Source organism: Salmo salar, chromosome ssa15 (genome assembly GCF_905237065.1).
Source record: "Salmo salar chromosome ssa15, Ssal_v3.1, whole genome shotgun sequence".
In the NCBI taxonomy this organism is placed as follows: Eukaryota; Metazoa; Chordata; class Actinopteri; order Salmoniformes; family Salmonidae; genus Salmo; species Salmo salar.
Genome location: NC_059456.1, coordinates 72,057,144 through 72,075,942, shown reverse-complemented (window position 1 = coordinate 72,075,942; position 18,799 = coordinate 72,057,144). Strand labels below are relative to the sequence as shown.

General features: G+C 46.3%; 1 protein-coding gene across 7 annotated transcripts in view; it reads right to left on the bottom strand.

Moving 5' to 3' along the window:
- agrn (agrin) overlaps positions 1-18,799 on the bottom strand; it is a 258,540-nt gene that overhangs the window by 80,309 nt on the left and 159,432 nt on the right. For all 7 annotated transcript variants that reach the window (XM_014146124.2, XM_014146119.2, XM_014146121.2 and 4 more), the window contains 3 exons: positions 5,370-5,594; positions 3,166-3,390; positions 1,821-2,027 (listed from right to left, as the gene is read on the bottom strand). In XM_014146124.2, coding sequence (XP_014001599.1) covers positions 1,821-2,027; positions 3,166-3,390; positions 5,370-5,594 — 657 coding nt within the window. The remainder of the gene's footprint in view (positions 1-1,820; positions 2,028-3,165; positions 3,391-5,369; positions 5,595-18,799) is intronic.

Genomic DNA, 18,799 nt, shown 5'->3' with positions numbered 1-18,799 from the left:
CTGTTTGGCTAAATATGCAAATGTCAATAGAAATGCATTAAAAAACACTGTAACTTGCCACCGGCTAAAACCCGCCGAAAAGGACTGTGACAGTTTACTTTGTCGAAAATAATGAAAAACAACAAAAAAAACACATAAGCACCCGGACATTTCGCTTGTTAATTTATGCGTGGCAAAAAGACGGGGGAAGAGACTAGAAAACAATGCTAATGAGTTGCACCGTGATACTGTGGAGTGATGCTTCCGACGTCACCTAGCCGAGACGAATACAACTTAGTATTCAGATAAGCAACCCGAGTGAGACGAGATAGAGATATCTGTCTAAGAAGAACCAGAGGAACGTTGCTACAGAACGCCTGTGGTTTAGCTTGTCTATCGAGGACAGACACTCTTCATCGGGGCTAGGCTATCTATACTCCGCAACGGCCATCGCGTCCGCAGGATTTTACTCCGGCCAAACAGGAACACACCCAACTCTACAAAATCGACTAATCGTAGTCTTCGATCGATGCTTTGATGTGCTGAATCGTATGCGTTACTGCTTGGCTGGAGCAAAAACATGCACCCACGCCGGATGGCCTTGGCAGGGGTATGTTTGCCCACTGCTGCACTAACTCTAAATCTACACGTTTTAGTTTTTGCCTTAACGCTAAACACCTGATTCCACTCATCAAAGGTTTGATGAAGAGTTGATTAGTGGGATCAGGTGTGTAATGCTAGGGCAAAAACCTAAACTGGTCCCCAGGACCAGGATTAAGAAACACTGCCTTAGATTAATGTCAGTGCCCAGGTGGCAAGGGATGGATGGCGCATTGGGCAGGGGTTAGGAGAGTCCACATGCAGTCTGCCATGCTGGGGTAGAAGTGTACCAATATAGATTTAGGGTTGAGGGATAAGGGGGTTGGGCAATGGGAAAGGGGTTGACACAAGACAAGACAAAACACAGCGCTGGGAAGAAGAGCTCCCAAACCTCACGGATGGACGCTTTCTTCCCCCCGCAAACACAGTAGGGCTGCATGGAGGGTGCACAGAGGAGGAGAGACAAGAGCAACAGCTTGGAGTGTTGGGAGAGAACATACTACTCCGTTTCAGAGAGATACTGTAGCTAGTTCAAGAGAGAGAGAGAAAGAGAAAGAAAGAGACAGGGGAGGAAGACAAGACAACCATCCCACCACCCCCATGTTTAGTCCAATTGGAGGAGAGTCTGACCCCTCCCAAGTGTCCACCAGAGGGGTCAAAGGTTGTGCTGCAGCGAGTGCTGTGTCCCGAACAGCGGCAGACGTCACACGGACAAAGACAGACAGACTGAGACGCACTGAAACAGAAAGAATACCTGTTTAAAAAGGAAGCCACAGACAAAAAAAGAGACAGAGACAAAGACAGGCGAGCGACAAAACATTGAGTGTGTTGTGTATAGAGAGAGAGAGAGAGAGAGAGAGAGAGAGAGAGAGAGAGAGAGAGAGAGAGAGAGAGAGAGGTAGACCCATTGAAGTGGAAGACTGGCACTACCAGAGGGTAGGAGGACATGAATGAAACATGAAGGCCGTTGTGTTTCATGTGTCACATGTGATGGCGGAGCGTGACGGGGATGAGGTAGATGGGGGTGAAGGGAAAAGTGGTGGTCACGGTAAAATTCCTGTCTGTTAGCTTTTTCCCCTCCCACCACAGACTACTGACAAATCAAGAGATAGACAGAGAACCAACACACACACAGTACTTACACAGGACAGGAGGAATGTTTCAAAAACTGTGAGAGGAGGAGTCAACTAGAGGGAGAGAGAGGCTACTCCCCCTTCCTCTTCCTAGGGGTCCCGACTCACCACACGGGCCTTGCTGCTTGACGGGAATATGGGCCTTGGCCTGGCACTCAGCCCGCCGGCGCTCGCAGTCGTTGATGTAGGTGTGGCCGTCCTTGCCGCACAGCGGCTTGTAGGTGCCGTCGCACTGAATGGGCTCGCAGGAGCAGCGCATGCCCAGACGCTCCACCTGGCACACACCGTTGAACTTGCACTCCTCCCTGCACTCCTCTGCAAAACAGACGAGGGACATTTTAGTTCTTCTTGTTTCTTGCTCTTGTTTAGAATTCGTAATGTTCCTCTGTAAAGTGTGTTGTAATGTTGTGATAATGTTTTTTTTTAAATCAAATGTGACTTGACATGTGACTGAAAATAAGGCTAACGCAGCAAATCAGCCGACAAATCGAGGCAATCGTCTACAAAACGTTCTCTCCGGGAGGTCAAGACCCATTCAGAGCTTTCAAATGTACTTCGTTCCCGATCAGGGGATCAAATTTGTACAGTAATTCAAATTGGAGCCATTCCTCTCTTTCTCGTAAAGCGGTCACGCTACACTGAAACTTAATTACGGCGCTGCCTTATCTGGGTGTCGAACATTAGAGGGATGTATTGTACGTATGTCATGTTACAAGACAAACCACCGTTCTTGCCTAAACGCAATAAAGAACCTGATTTCATGGATCTGCATTTCAAATGCAAATATTCTCTCCATATCAAAACCTTCCAAAAACAAAAACGTCATTACCACGCCCGTCCATTTTACCTCAGTAAAAGGCAGACAGAGAATGGGTTCCTTTTAACTCGATCCAGACTAACTCATACACAGTACTAACGCTCCTCCTGAGACATTCAAGTCCCCGATGTAGTCGCGTACTAGCAGCCTATATCTCTACTCAAGCTTGACCACAAACTATAAGGGCAGAAGGGGAGTCTGTAATAGAGTGCATCACACCATGAGCCTCTTTCATTAACTCTATGGGGAGTCTCAGATGTGTGAAGATGAGGTGAGAGGGGAAAAGCTACAGATGCAGTGGAGGTGGTGGCCTATTGAAGCCCCTTTCACGCAACAGGAACATTTGTCATCTGCAGTAAACCTGGCAGTGCAGACTTGGTGTGGCCTAAGACCTCTGTTTTAATAGCCCAGATAACCCTTTGCCAACCGTCTGGTATCACGCATGTAACAACAGAGCCCTGACAGAACATGGTTAGTTATCTATCCGTCAAGGCAGTGGTGTGTGTGTGTGTGTGTGTGTGTGTGTGTGTGTGTGTGTGTGTGTGTGTGTGTGTGTGTGTGTGTGTGTGTGTGTGTGTGTGTGTGTGTGTGTGTGTGTGTGTGTGTGTGTGTGTGTGTGTGAATGTGCCGACTCACCTTGTTTCTTGCAGCGGCCCGGGTGGATCTGCTTGAGTTCAATGCCCTTCTGCATGCCCGTCCGCTTCATATGGCACTCGCTCTCATACATCTGCCCGTCGCTGGCACACAGTGGCTCATTAACGGCTGGGCAGGACTCCGGGCGGGGGATATTCAGACGCTGGTGGGTGCGCGGCTCCACCCGGCATGCAACGTTCAGGTTGTTCTCGAGGCCTTTACATGGGTCTATGGACAGGGGAGAGAGATCGGGGGAGAGAGATCGAGAGAGAGAGAGAGAGAGAGAGAAAGAGAGAGAAAGAGAATGAGAGAGAAAGAGGTTAGTGGTAGGACACGGTTATCCATCACCGGGGATATACCAGAGATAGCCCTGCTATCAACACAGGTTGCCCTGGAGAGGTTGAGTGGAAAGCTGGGAAGGCCATGGATCTGAGAGGACGACAGGCTCCAAATAGATGGAGAAAGTTTATTTTTGATTGGGCCTCGTTGCACTCCTCTCTGGGGGAAGTCAGGCTGACGGCTGGCGCTGGTGGCCATATCAGCTGTAATCATAAATGAACTGGGGAGAAGCTTATTGAAATAGGAGCCGCTAGCTGCTGCAGCTTCGTCCCATCTCATTCCACTTCTCTTCTTCAGAGCGAGGGGACACAGAAGATTTATGTACCGCTGCGTTGCATTAAAATACTGCCAGGCTGCGAGCGAGTCATTCGAAACACCAGCGAGGAGGATGAGACCAAATTTGTAGAGAAGAAAGGGTCAGGGAGAGGAAGGGAGAAAAAAAGAGGGAGAAATGGTTTCCAAGGCCCTGGCTCGGAAAACAAACGGCGACAACAGGAACACATAGAAGGGACAATGGTAGCTTGGCTTTGACGGGCTGGGCAGGCGAGACAACAACAGGGCCAACGCCAGCAACGCCATCGCCAAGGTCAGGGATTGTGTATATTAGCACTATGGAATCGCTCACACAGGAGGATATAAAACATGGGACTGCAACCAATTCAGGGGTTTTATCGTACTGCAAAAAGCGCCCGAAGCCAGTAACGCAATGATACCACACAAGCCCAGCCATTATCCCCCTTGCAAAAAACATTACCTCCCATTAAGACACCAAAACGGCTTCCCGGAGTCGTGCCCTCCGCAGTCGAGCCCCACCGATGAGGTATCAGACATACAGACAGACAGCAAAGGCTCTGGGTAGCCTAGCTCCAGCTGTATATTTGATTTATTTATTGACCCTTATATTACCAGCTAAGATGACTGAGAACATATTCTCTTTTACAGGAATGACCTGGGGAAGAGTTACAGGGGGAGGAGAGGGGATGAATGAGCCAATTGGAAGCTGGGGATGATTAGGTGACCTGATGGTATGAGAGCCAGATTGGGAATTTATTCAAGACACCAGGGTTAACACCCCTACTCTTACAATAAGTGCCATGGGATCTATGGTGACCACAGAGAGTCAGGACACCCTTTTTAACGTCCTTTACGAAAGACGGCAACCAATGGAAGGCAATGTCCCCTTCACTGCCCTGCGGCATTGGGATCTCCTTAGACCAGAGGGAAGTGTGCCCCCTAATGGACCTCCAACACCACTTCCAGCAGCATCTGGTCTCCCATCTAGAGACCGACCAGGACCGATCCTGCTTAGGTCCAGTTGAGACAGCAAAGGCTTGGACAGAATCACTCAGGAAGATTTAGGGTCTGCCGGGCCAGCTCTCCTGAGAACCCAGCCTCCCCCCCGGGGAGTATGGCGACATGGAGCCTGGTCTTACCGGGTTAGATATATTACAGCCATCCTCTCGGGGCCTGAGCATTCATCTCCCTTCCCTTTTGTAGCCTCTCAGGCTCCCATCACTTTTGGGAGGCTATTTTGTCTGGCACACTCTGTCTGGCTCTTTCCCTTTCTCCCTTACCTCATAGTCAAAAGTCCTCAGGAGAAAACGCAGACAAAACAACCATCTTGAACTGGCCAGCTCTAAAAAACAATTGGCTTTGTTGGTCAACAGTGAATAATCCACACCACAGGAAGAGTTAGCATGAAGAAAAAACTGCACAGATTGAGAAAACCAGTAACACGATGTCAGAGAGAAAGAAGACAGTGAAACCCCAGAGTGAGAGAGAGAGGAGAGAGAGAAAGAAAGAAAAAAAGAAAGAAAAAAAGAGAGAGAAAGAGAAAGGGTAGAGGAAAAGTATATGAGGAGACTCACTGCAGGATCCCTGGCGCTGAAGGCGGATGTTCTTCTTGGTATGGCAGGCCTGCTTGTGGAGCTCACACTCGTTGCGGTAGTCCTGGCCATCGCTGCCACACATCACCTGCTCAGGCTTGCCGTCGCAGCTCAGCGGGCACATGCACTTGGCCGACAGGCCGTCCGATGACTGGATGCAGGTGCTGCCGTAGCTGCAGATCACCTCGCTGCATGGATCCTTCAGGGCTGCAGGGAGGGAGAAGACAGAGGTATTTTAGGGTTTGTGTGTGTATTGCAGGATTGTGTATGGGTTATACAGGAACACTTGACTTTACTGTCACGACTAGCCTACATCATGTGAAACCTGATGGTCAATTATTGACTGAAACGTTGGTTGAAGATCCAACTGATCCAACTGGTGCATTAAAGAAGGCCAGGAAGCTAGAGTTTCTACCATGAGTAACACAACAATGAAAGCAAATTCCATAGCAGTTTAAGTACAAAATTGCCACATGCCACCTTTTTACATCAGAGTGTCAACCTATTCGAGTGCAAATGGAAAAAGTGCCGTGGATGTGTAACTCTAGACTGAAGAACCTCTTGACAGCCCTGACTAAGGATTCACGGGCGGTCACAGCTGGCTGGCTGTACAAACAAGTTGCATTAATTTTCTGAAGGGCCAATAGAAGGATGCTTTGCATTCACAATACAATCTCAATTGCTATGCTTCAGCATGCTCTTCTACTGGCAGCTGAGTGGACCCCCTGAATATTTACCTTTCTGAAAACTAGAGAGACATTTTCCCTCTAGAGAACTTTGTTTCCAACCCCTTATTAAACAGCCCTGCCACTCCGGAGTGGCTTATTCTGTCGATATGAGTGGGAGGAACTTCTAATTTAGCGTCTGTGACTGAGATATTTTGGTATTTTATAATCTCGACGACGGAGCGTCATCAGATTACAATCAGCGTTATTTTTTCCACTCCCCCAATACATATTTATAGCGGGCATTATAACAAACACTCCCAGAGCGCAAGACCCCGGAGGAGCGGGGTTCCTCCGACAAGCTCTGAGTCTCTCATTTCCTATGCACCGCCACATTTGGAATAATGTTTATCTGTGTCCAATATCCACCTTGTGTTACGACGCTTTGTCTATGAATTTCATTTCAGGACGGGTGCTATGGTATATTAATCCAACAATCCTTCAGCATACTCTTTGTTTTATCTCCCCTATCGCCAAAATATAAAGTCTTATTCCTGTATTTCAGACCATGTTTGTCTCAGAAGACTGCTCCATTTCTTTAGGTTGATCTTGGGGGTACATAACTAGGTAGGTAGCACGCGCGTCACCTTAATGAGAGTCTAGGATCGAGCTACCCAGACTCCTTGCTCCGGCCAAACGCTACGCCACGCCGACGGATGTTAGTTTAGTCTCCACACTGAGTCTGGATCTCAGTACCTCCCCGATCCTTCACTGAATCCGAACACATTCGGAAACGTCTGATTGGGTTGGGCCGGAGCCAGGACACAAGTGGGTAAAGCGGCGGGTTGAAAATTCGCCATTGGCTTTGATACTCCAATTGGTTAGAGACGATCCAATCACTGATGACTTTGTTTTATACTACGCCCCTAGTGCCCCTCCTCACACAAAATACTTCATTGATGGCAGTCTCAGACTAACGTATGTAGTGAACAACAGAGCAGCAGTAGAATTTAGTGTGAGTCGTCAGGCTAGGATAGGCTGGCGAAGAGAAGTGCTTTTGTGTGTCGTCGGATCAGAGCCTCACACATATCTCTCGCTCATTCGCACATCTTGACACATTTCTCTTCTGCCGCTTTCGTCTTCAAAACGTTTCAAGACACGGCGGAGTGGTGTCACTAACGAATGTGTCTTTGTTTCAGTTTGATTTCAATGCAGTACTGCAAACGGAGCTGGACAACTGGTGACAGTGAATATCACGCAAAAGATGAGTAAAGGTCTTCTACTGGAGATGCAGGCCCAGAACAGTGCATCATTACACTCCCACATAAAAATCCATCTCGGTATTGCTCTAACCTCAGAAAGACCAGCCAAATTATTACGAGCTAAAAACATGGGTCATAAAATGACTAACGATTTGACTAACAAAAAGAAGATGTACAGCAAACCAAAAGGTCAGTGTAAGTAATAATAATAATATATGCCATTTAGCAGACGCTTTTATCCACAGTGACTAACTGTCATGCGAGCATACGTTTTTATGTACGGGTGGCCCTGGGAATCACCATGCTCTACCAATGAAGGAAGACTTTATTTAGTATTTCATGTATAGATTATCAATACAAATTCAACTGAGGCATTGACACACCTCTGTGACTGAAACGGATACTAAGCCATTTGAAATCCTTCAACCATGAAACCAATCGACACCACTACCAACTGTAGTTGATTTATGCCGACATTGGTTTGCTTCCCCTTCGTCCATATTCAATATATCCTCACAGAACCCACAGGACCACACTGTCTTTGATGTACCATTGTTTGTTAGGTGACACCATGGAGGATGAAAACACAGTAGGAGGACATGGTTTGCCTAGCAATGGAAGCCCATTGTCACCCGGGTTTATGGGCCACCATGAAATAATACGCCTTAAGCCACCGCCTTCAGCCTGCAGCCAACGGCTCGTCCTTGCCACTTCCCAGAGTGCCTCTGTTTTCTTTGTGACAGTGAACAGAATTCTCCTCGTTGCTTCTCGGACCCATTCAATAATAATAGTCTGAGGGTTTTTCTCCTTCGCTGTAGCAGGCACCTTGACAGGCATGGACGGAAGAGCACGAAAGAACAGAGGGGGTCGACTTGATTTGAATGCTAACGGATCCGTCCAGTTTCGGAGCGTCGCACTTCGCCACTGCGGCGGCGTTAGCACAGATAAGCTTTCCTCTCAGACTCAGACAAGGAGGCAAATTGCCTGGGTGAATGTGACCGGTGTAACAAGCAGAACGCGTCAGAAAACAACTTCAGGGACCTCCTGCCTGCATTTTTCGCATTATTATCATTTGAAATGCCGGAGAAGTAGGAAGATGAAAAGTCACCGAGCTACCTTCTAAATTAGAATGCTCCTCACTGCCAATTAGCGTCTCTCCCTGAGCCACAAGGCGGTACTGAAGTGGTAGACAGCAGCAAGGTTAGGCTTGGGATAATAACAAGAGGAATACAGGTAGTAAAGGAAAAGACTACCACAATGCTGAAACATTCACTTTAGTTGAAGAAGAAGACATGGTAGTAGTAGTGGGGAGCAGGAGGAGAACACAACCCTGCACTACAAAAAAAACTGAACAGAGAATATATAGTACAAAACAGGCAGAGAGGAGAGGATGGCCAACAAAGAAAGGAGGGTGGGAGTTATCTCCCAGGCAGGGAGGCAGGCAGTCTTTGCGGGCCTTTCTGTGTGTGTCTGCCTTTCTTCTCCCTGTGATACAGTGTTTTGAACTGGGTTTATTAACGCTTCATTAGGATTGGGGAGCTGTCAGCCAGCGCAGTGTAGTGGTGACGGCTCTGCTTGGCGGCACGCGGCCCAGGGGTGTGTGGTAGAACAGGTTTCCCTGTCGTGGTGGTGGTGATAGTTGTTGTGGGGGAAGGAGAGGGGGATTGGGCAGAATCCTCTAATGTATTATCCTTTAACATATATATATATATATATAATGTGTCCGTATAACCCCTAGCAGGAGAGGAGCTAGACAAAGAGAGAAAGATGAGAGAGCGAGAGAGAGAGAGCAAGTGATGGAGACAGACAGAGGGAGGTAGAGACAATGGAGAACCCCCCCCCAGCACATCCACTCGGCCACACTACCACAGACACACGCAGCAGACCAACCACAAAGCATCGCCCCTCGCCACCACGTCCTCCCTGTACCGCTGCAGTCCGCCCAATAGCTGGGAGATGATTTGCCCGTTTGATGTAGTTCTTCAAAGAGCTTATTTGACTGCAGCTGTCTCTCTCTTTTACATGCTTTAGTGTTACCCTTGAGTCTGGAAAATCGGCCACAAAAACCTCAGTATACACAGGGACTCCTGGTTGTGCTCAAAGGCCGGGGGTTCGGGCATTCTTCTCCTGCCTGTTGACAGAAGAGCCTCCACGCTTGTATGGATATTTGTGGGGCGGGCGGGGGGGTTACGGGTTGGGACGCTCCTTTTAGAATGATAGACATATTATTTCTTCCCTAGAGTGACATGGGAATACCAGACAGGATTAAAACGTCTGGATTTGGATTTGTCTTCATGTGAGGATGAGGTGGTGTTCTGAGGTTCACCATTGGTATCTGTAACACTCCACCCACCACTGCGACCTGTATGCTCTCCGCGGCTGGCCCTCGCTACATATTCGTCGCCAGACCCACTGGCTCCAGGGCATCTATAAGTCTTTGCTCGGTAAAGCTCCGCCGTATCTCAGCTCACTGGTCATCCCCAAAGCCAACAGCACCTTTGGCCACCTTTCCTTCCAGTTCTCTGCTGCCAATGACTGGAATGAATTGCAAAAATCGCTGAAGTTGGAGACTTATATCTCCCTCACTAACTTTAAGCATCAGCTATCTGAGCAGCTTACGGATCACTGCAGCTGTACACAGCCCATCTGTTAATAGCCCATCCAATCTACCTACCTCATCCCCATATTGTTTTTATTAACTTTTTTGTTCTTTTGCACACCAGTATTTCTACTTACACATCATCATCTGCACATCTATCACTTAATTTGCTAAATTGTAATTACTTCGCTACTTTGGCCTATTTATTGCCTTACCTCCTCACGCCATTTGCACACACTGTATATAGACTTTCTCTATTATGTTATTGACTGTACGTTTGTTTACTCCATGTGTAACTTTGTGTTGTTGTTTGTGTCGCACTGCTTTGCTTTATCTTGGCCAGGTCGCAGTTGTAAATGAGAACTTGTACTCAACTGGCCTACTTGGTTAAATAAAGGCAAAATAAAAAAATGTAAAATATGTCCTCTTCTAGAGTAGATAGGCTAACTGCTAACTGCTAATTGCGCGGCATTGTGGTAATTGCGTGGCATTGAAGCTCCATTGTATCATAATTTAGCATTAGCCATATTTAACTGAGATGATGATCCAAAACAATGGGCAGTAATGTGTGCTGGAGCGTTCAATGCTCTGAACTGGCATATGGTATTAAGTGGTTTTAATGAGTAACAGTTGAGTGAATAATATGCTACAAGCTTTTGAACATTTTTAAATGTTAAAGTTGAATAATTCTCGGTTTCTGACTCACACATACACATTCACGCATGTTTTTTGCATGCACACACACACACACACACACACACACACACACACACACACACACACGCAGCAGATAAACCTCTTAAATCTACACTCACTTCAGCCCTGTAATATAGTGCCTGTTCAACATGACAAGAACTCTAGCAGCCGTAGTTTTTATAAGCCACTTCATTTTGTGAGCAGACAGAGGAGGGGAACAAGGAGATAGCGGTGAATACATCAATAAACCCAGTGTGGCAAAAAATGATCAGGTAAACAGGAAGCCCGAGTTCCTATTATGGCGGGCCTAATAAATGCAAATAAGTGTTGATATCTGTCTCCATCTCTCTCCATTATGGCCTGGTTATTGCTTGAACTGTAAACAGAGAAGGGGACAGACACGGCATACTAAGGGGGTTGCGGGGACGTTGTGTATTATGAGGCATCAAGCTTCCAGTGCTATTACAAGTTGGGGACAAGGTGGTTTTAGAAGGCAAGGGAGATGGATCAGGAGCGTTTTGGTCTCCGTCTCGCCTCAAGACTACTGCATGCAGGGAGCTGGGAGTGTGGCTATCTCACAGACAGTATTAACCTGACAGAAACAGGGGCGAGGAGGAGTGGGGGAGGGAGGGAGGCAGGGGGGGAGATTACTGTGAGGAGGATGGGGGGGGGAAGGGGGGGCTAGAAAGAGGAGGGGGAGAGGGGGATGAAATACAGAGAGAGAGGGAGGAACAATTGAGAGAGAGAGAGAGAGGGCAAATGAGAGGGAGAGTCAGGAGTGAGGAAAGTATTAAGGACAGAGAGAGAGAGAGAGAGAGAGAGAGAGAGAGAGAGTCACAAAGAGGTTGATGCGAATAATGCTTCCACATCTCACTAGCAGGAAGAGGGGAAAGATGGAGAGAGAAATACATAGATAGAAAGAGGTGAGGACGGATTACCATCGTTACCCTACCGGCGTCCACTATCCTATCAATCAACCCTAACCCATAAGCATGGCATAGAAGATGATTATGACTACCACCTTATAATTATGGGCCTTTCACTGATTCCCGCTTTGTCTCGACGCCCACGCACACTCCCAGACAAGCCTGTTCACACCCAAACCATGCCACAAACAAATAGTATTGTTTACACTATTGTCACTATTGTGACTATTGTCGTTTCCTCCCTGATATAAATGTACCAATGACTCCCATTGTATCCTTCTATATCCAATGTTATTTTTCACATTGCGTAAGAATAACAACAACAAACCAACCTCAATAGATTATTCAGGGGAGCAGAATGCATAAATACATAAGTAAAGCATGTGTAAAACCAAGATTCTGTCTGTCATTAGGAGTGTGTGTGTCTGTGTGTGGCTGTCTGCATGTGTGTGTGTGTGTGTGCGTGCGTGTGTGTGCGTGGATGTCTGCGTGTGTGTGTGTGTGTGTGTGTGTGTGTGTGTGTGTGTGTGTGTGTGTGTGTGTGTGTGTGTGTGTGTGTGTGTGTGTGTGTGTGTGTGTGTGTTGGTTGGTTGGTTGGTGGGTGGGTGGGTTATTAATGCGTGAGCTGGCACTATAATCTGTTATCTCTCCAGAGCATGAAGCCCAGGTCCTCGTGAGGTGACGGGAGAAAAAGAAAGAGACGAGGAAGAGACAGGGATTTGTTTAACAAGTATCACAAGGCTCAGTACTGGAGGATAGTACTGGAGGATGAGCGGGAGAAGGAGGCAAGGGAGGCGATAGGATTCAAGACACTACCGTTATCATCTGGCGCATGAGGAGGAGAAATGAAGGCTGATTTCTTGTGTTGGTGGGGGATTGTGTGGTAGTGGGCATTTGTGTGCCTGGGTGTGTGCCTGTGTGTCTGGACGTGTTTAACTATACTTGTGGGGACCAGAAGTCCCAATAAGAATAGTAAACAAACAAAACTTAGACTAACTGGGGACATTTTGTTAACATCAACACAAATGCATTTTCAAGGGGGTTTAGGGTTAAGGTTCGAATTAGTGTGAAAGTTAGAATTTGGTTTATGGTTAGGGCTAGGGTTAGGAGCTAGGGTTAGGGTTAGTTTTAGGGTAAGGGTTAAGAGCTAGGGTTAGGTTTAGGGTTAGGGAAAATAGGATTTTGAATGGGACTGAATTGTGTTTCTCCACAAGGTTAGTTGTACAAGACTGTGTGTGTGTGCATGTATGTCTGTGAGAGAGCCTGTTTGTTTAGCATATGAGTGTGCGTGTGTAGGGTCAATAAACCATCTTTCGGGTCAATACCGAACCCAAGTGAGACCCTGCAAGGGAATTAGATCTTATTTATTTCTGACGCCCTCTAACCCTCACCTCTCACTGGTGTTCATCACATCACATTTCAGAGAGACAGAGAACAGAGAGAGAGGGAGCGAGACAGGGAGAGAGAGGGAGAGATAAAGGTAGAGAGAGAAAGAGAGAGAGAGAGAGAGGGAAAGAAAGAGGGCATCAGTAATCACCCAGAGAGAGAGAGAGAGAAAAAGTGGATCACATCATAGCAGCTACAGTAGGGGAGCAGAGCAGAAACCTTACTGATGAGGTCAGCAGCCAGGTACACAGGCTGAATGAGGCCCCGCGGAGATGACTAACACCCTATTCACTGAGGGCGATAGAGATCGATGGGGGTGGGGGTGAGAAAGTAAGAGGGAGTTCAACATCTACAGTATAACCTACCCGATGACAGTTACTGAGCCAAGCCAATGTGTGGCAGCAGTAATGCCACAGTTTCACATCTGAGCTGCAACCTATCCACAATATGGCTATATGCCCATTTAAATGTTATGATCTACCAAAATACCAAAAGGGGGGGGGAACATTGATTGATGGCCGTTCTTCCAGACTGATATTTTTGGAGAGTGCCTCTAGCTAGCTGAGGAGTGAAGTTAAAGTTAGACAGACGGACCCTAGTAGGTTGAGAAGACAGGTGAACACCGTGTCACTGGCATCTCCATGCTGGGAGAGAGAAAAACCACACTCCACCGCAGTCGCTGCCCGCTGTCGAACTCTATCGCCATGGCGATTTCGCACGCATGCCGACAGAGTAACGAATGACCTGTTGGCTAACAGGAAGGGGGGGGGGGTTTGCTAGCTTCTCCTGTCAGGTTCAGGGGCTTTGGAGTCTCAGGCTTCTTCCCAGCGCTTTATAAGACGGACAGGGATAAATCAGTCTTTCTACGCCCCCTAACACCTTAACGACCTCCTAACTAGCACTGGCCATCACAAAAGCGCAGCCGGAGTAAAACTGTCGGATTTGAATTGTAGTCCGCCCAGCAACTGGGCCTGGGAGCAAAATATCAGGGCTTAGGTGTCTGGGAACGCTTTGCTCCACACAAGGCTGTAAGAAAAATATAACTATCCAACAGACTACAGTTTCAAATAACATCCATTCAGTCTGTTCGTGTTGCTTAGGAAGTCTGCGATGTGTCTTCTATGGAAGACCATGGAAGACAACATTCAGTATTGCCTCTGAGGGGATTGTATATTTTGGGGACTTTCTGCCATGTAGGAATATAGCTCCTCTTCAAGCCTTTCTTTACAGGTTGGAGAGAGAGATTTACATTGTTTTCCATTTCGGGACCAGACACAGAAAGTGGTTGCCACCAGTTTGCTTGAGCAGCAATACAATATCCCACTTTGCAATTGGATACCTGTCAAAGGAACCGGACAGAACCGAAGAGAAGCAAACCAACCGTTCCCTTGGTATTGAAGAATGTAGTTTTAACAGTCAATAAGGGGGAAACAACACAACACATCGATTTCCACATTAACACATTTAATACTTTATACTGACATACAACGGATGTTGCTTCCTCGGTTGCACTAGCAAAGACAGACCACCGGGAAGCCAGCAGACAGACAGACAGAGTTCTCTTAGGACTGACTGCCTTGGACCAACTGTGGAGTGAGATTGAGAGGGGGGAGGTTTGAAGGGAGCTGTGAGGTAGATACGGCCAGAGTTAGACACACGGCGTACTGAGACGGTCTTTCTTCATGGCTGGAGGGAGTGAAGTGGTGTCTGTTGGCGCTGGAGAGATAAGACAGGCAGGCCTTTCAAACAGCCAGTCAGGCATGCTGTACTGCAGTTACCCACAGAGAAAGGGACAGAGAGGGATAGGAGAAAGAGAGAGAAAAACAGAGAGGCAGAGAGAATGGTAGAAGAAATATAGTGACGGGGAGAGCGGAAGAGGCAAGGATAAAAGGGAAGGTGACAGAAAGAGGGGAGAGGAAGAAAGAAGTACAGCGGGGGTATGAAAGAAGAGCGGGAGAGAAAGAATGAGAGTCTGAGTGTAGTCTATCAACGGAGCGTGAGGCTCCCGGGCTCCCTCTACACACACACGAAATCGATCTTCCCCATCGATCTGTGCCCACTTTCTCCCCGTCGCACCACTACCCTCCTACCCCCTAAAAAAACTCCACGATTCACAAGACTGCGCTCTCCGGAATGAGTTCTGAGGCACTGGCGCTCGCTGGCCCCCCTCTCCTCCCCGCTGCAGCGCGCCGCACGGCCGAGTGTTTACCCCTCCCTCTGTGTCGACTCCAAGTTCAATATTAGGAGAGCTAACGCGGCTCTTCATGTTCTACTGAACGGTAACCCTGGTTATGTGCCAGCTGCCTTCTGTCCTCCTCCCCACCCCTCTTTCAATGGCTTTTTTAAAATCTTTTCCCTAAAAAAACAGAGTTATCTCACGCTTCAGGGCCAATTTCAACAGATTTAAACAGAGCAGAGCTCCCCCTTTTTTTTATTAAAACGGTATCAGTAGACGATAGACGCTGCACAAGTGAACTAACCCACAGAAATGTGACCCCGCTCCCAAATTACCCATTTTATATGCATTTAATATAAAGCGGGAATTAATGAGTTGCTTAGGCTGGAATGTCCATAAAGGTCAGTGCCGGCTGAGTTATGTACATAGTACATTATCTGGAGTGGCCAGAGGCACGATCCAGGTCGCTATCTTACATTGCAAACTTGAACACCGGCTTTGCTTTAATCTGCCACTACATTAATCATTATACATCATCCAAGCACCGTGTCCATTCAACTGGGAGGGCCACCTTAACATATCATGGAGAAAAAAAAACATTTAGTGCTTATGACGACTTTATGAATGCCCTATGAAGCTTTTATAAGTTGTGGTTTGATTAAAGTTAGAAAAATGTGAACAAATACAATGAAATACTTATAAAACGTATACCCCCTTCCCATTCACTACCCGTCTCCAGCAGACCTCTCCATCACCCCAGACAACAACATCATACCAGGCAGTGTGACCTGCCTGGACCTTCTGCGCTGAATTTATTGAAGGGAGAAATAGAATCTGTCATCCAGTTTTCCCAGAACCTCTGCATCTCGTCCTCCCGTGGCAAGACTGTTATAGTCTGCTCTCTCCATTTTTTGCTCTCTCAATGTGCAATTTATTCTCCTTCAAGCTCCATTGTTTCAGCGCTACGCCTATTTTTACCGGCTGCTCACTTAATGTCGACAAATGTGTTTTGATATTCAAATATTTATTGTGATATTTGTGGCGGAACTGTCAAATGGAACAAGCTCTTTTATACTCAGAAGTACGATGTTTGTCATTTGGGAATTCTACTGCTGTCCAACATTTCTTTTTTTAGGCTTTGAATGCATCTTGAAGGGACTCTAGACAGGAGCATTAAAGTAAGTAGTCACATAGCTTGAATAGTATGATTTCTCCCCACAACTGAATAAGCTCTCATCCTTGATAGCCTCATATTCTCAATTACTGTGTACTGTACATATACGCTTTACCTATGCTAAGGCAAATGCTAAGACTGAATTCTCACTACTAGAGATGCTCTCGAGGTTTTGATGTACATACGGTGTATATGTGGTGTATATGTGGTGTATATACACGTATAGATTGCATTTGGATTACTGTTACAGTGCTATCTCTCTCGCTCCCTTCCCTCTCTCTCACTCCCTTCCCTCTCTCTCTCTCTCCCCCTTCCCTCTCTTTCTCTCTCTCTCCCTTCCCTCTCTCTCCCTTTTTCTCTCCCCCCACTATCTGGCAAGCCCTGTAGTCAAACAGGCCGTGCTATTAGCCAGCCCCAGTCGGCACAGCAATCAGCCAATGGATTAGCATTGTAACGATGGCACATGAGAAAAAACCTTGACAGGAAGCCCATTGTAGTGTATTGTGTTCCGCTGGCTTTCAGCCCTGCAAACCCCTCCTGGAGTGGCTGGGGCTGCTATGCTAACGAGTGATGAGGATGAGACATATGCTTCAATGGAGACTGCTGTTATTATACGTTGTCTCGGGACCATGGGATACAGACAGGGCATGCGTCGAGGTGTTTGGTCATCAGGCGCCTGGTACCTTGCCTTCAGAAAGTATTCACACCCCTTGACTTTTTTCACATTTTGTGCTGTTACAGCCTGAATTTAAAATGGATTCAATTGAGATTTTGTGTCACTGGCCTATACTTAATATTCCATACCGTCAAAGTGGAATTCCGTTTTTAGAAATGGTACTAATTAATAAAAAATGAAAAGCTAAATAAGTTCAGGAGTAAACATTTGCTTAACAAGTCACATAATAAGTTGCATGGACTCACTCTTTGTGCCATAACAGTGTTTAACATGATTTTTGAATGACTACCTCATCTCTGTACCCCACACATACAATTATCTGTAAGGTCCTTCAATCGAGCAGTGAATTTTAAACACAGATTTAACCACAAAGACCAGGGAGGTTTTCCAATGCCTCGCAAAGAAGGGGACCAACTGGTAGATGGGTAAAACATTTAAAAAGCATACATTGAATATCCTTTTGAGCATGGTGAAGTTATTAATTACACTTTGGATGGTGTATCAATACACCCAGTCATTACAAAGATACAGGCGTCCTTCCTAACTCAGTTGCCGGAGAGGAAGGAACCCGCTCAGGGATTTCACCATGAGGCTAATGGTGACAACAGTTACAGAGTTTAATGGCTGTGATAGGAAAAAACTGAGGATGGATCAACAACACTGTAGTTACTCCACAATACTAACCTAAATGACAGAGTGAAAAGCGGGAATCCTGTTTGCAATAAGGCACTAAAATAGAAAATACAAAGCATTATCTTTGGGGCAAATCCAACACATCACTGAGTACCCCTCTTCATATTTTCAAGCATAGTGGTGGATGCATCAGGTTATAGGTATGCTTGTCATCGGCAAGGCCTAAGGAGTTTTTTTCTATAAAAAGAAATGGAATAGAGCTAAGCACAGGCAAAATCCTTGAGGAAAACCTGGTTCAGTCTGCTTTCCAACAGACACTGAAAGACAAATTCACCTTTAAGGAGGACAATAACCTAAAACTCAAGGCCAAATATACACTGGAGTTGCTTACCAAGACGACCGAGTAACAGTTTTGACTTAAATCGTCTTGAAAATCTATGGCCAGTCTTCAAATTGGCTCTCTAGCAATGATAAACAACCAAATTGATAGAACCTGAAGAAAATTATTTTTTAAAGAATAATGTGCAAATATTGTATAATCCAGGTGTACAAAGCTCTTAGAAACTTACCCAGAAAGACTCACCGCTGTAATCGCTGCCAATGTTATTCTAGCATGTATTGACTCAGGGCTGTGAATACTTATGTAAATGAGATATTTCTGTATTTCATTTTCTATAATTGTGCAAAAATGTCTAAATACATGTTTTCACTTTGTCATTATGGAGTATTGTGTGAAGATGGGTGAACCCATGATGAGTTCAGATTTTTTGTGGCCCCCACCCCCATCAAAGTAGCTCATCCCTGATCTAGGCTCTGTGAGGATAATGAAGTAACGGCTCGCATTTCCCTTGCGGAGGTACAGAACATACTGTCTTAAATTGTAATGTATTGTAGTGTAATGCTAAAAGGACTCACTCTGAATGTATGAAAGAGCACAAAGGATCGCAGTGGGCTGAATAGTAGAGTCATGCTAGCTGAGTCACTATACGTCAGGGTACAGTAGTAGTCTTCACAACACTGACTGAAACAGACTGAATAGTAGCATATTGCTAGCTGGACTCTCCATAGATAAGGAACAAGGTACAGTAGTAGTCTCCACAACACTGACTGAAACAGACTGAATAGTAGCTAGCGTGACGTTAGCTGATCTCACCATACTGTAAATACAATACTTTGTGTTAGCACACAACACAGACAAACTATAATAGCTAGATAGCGT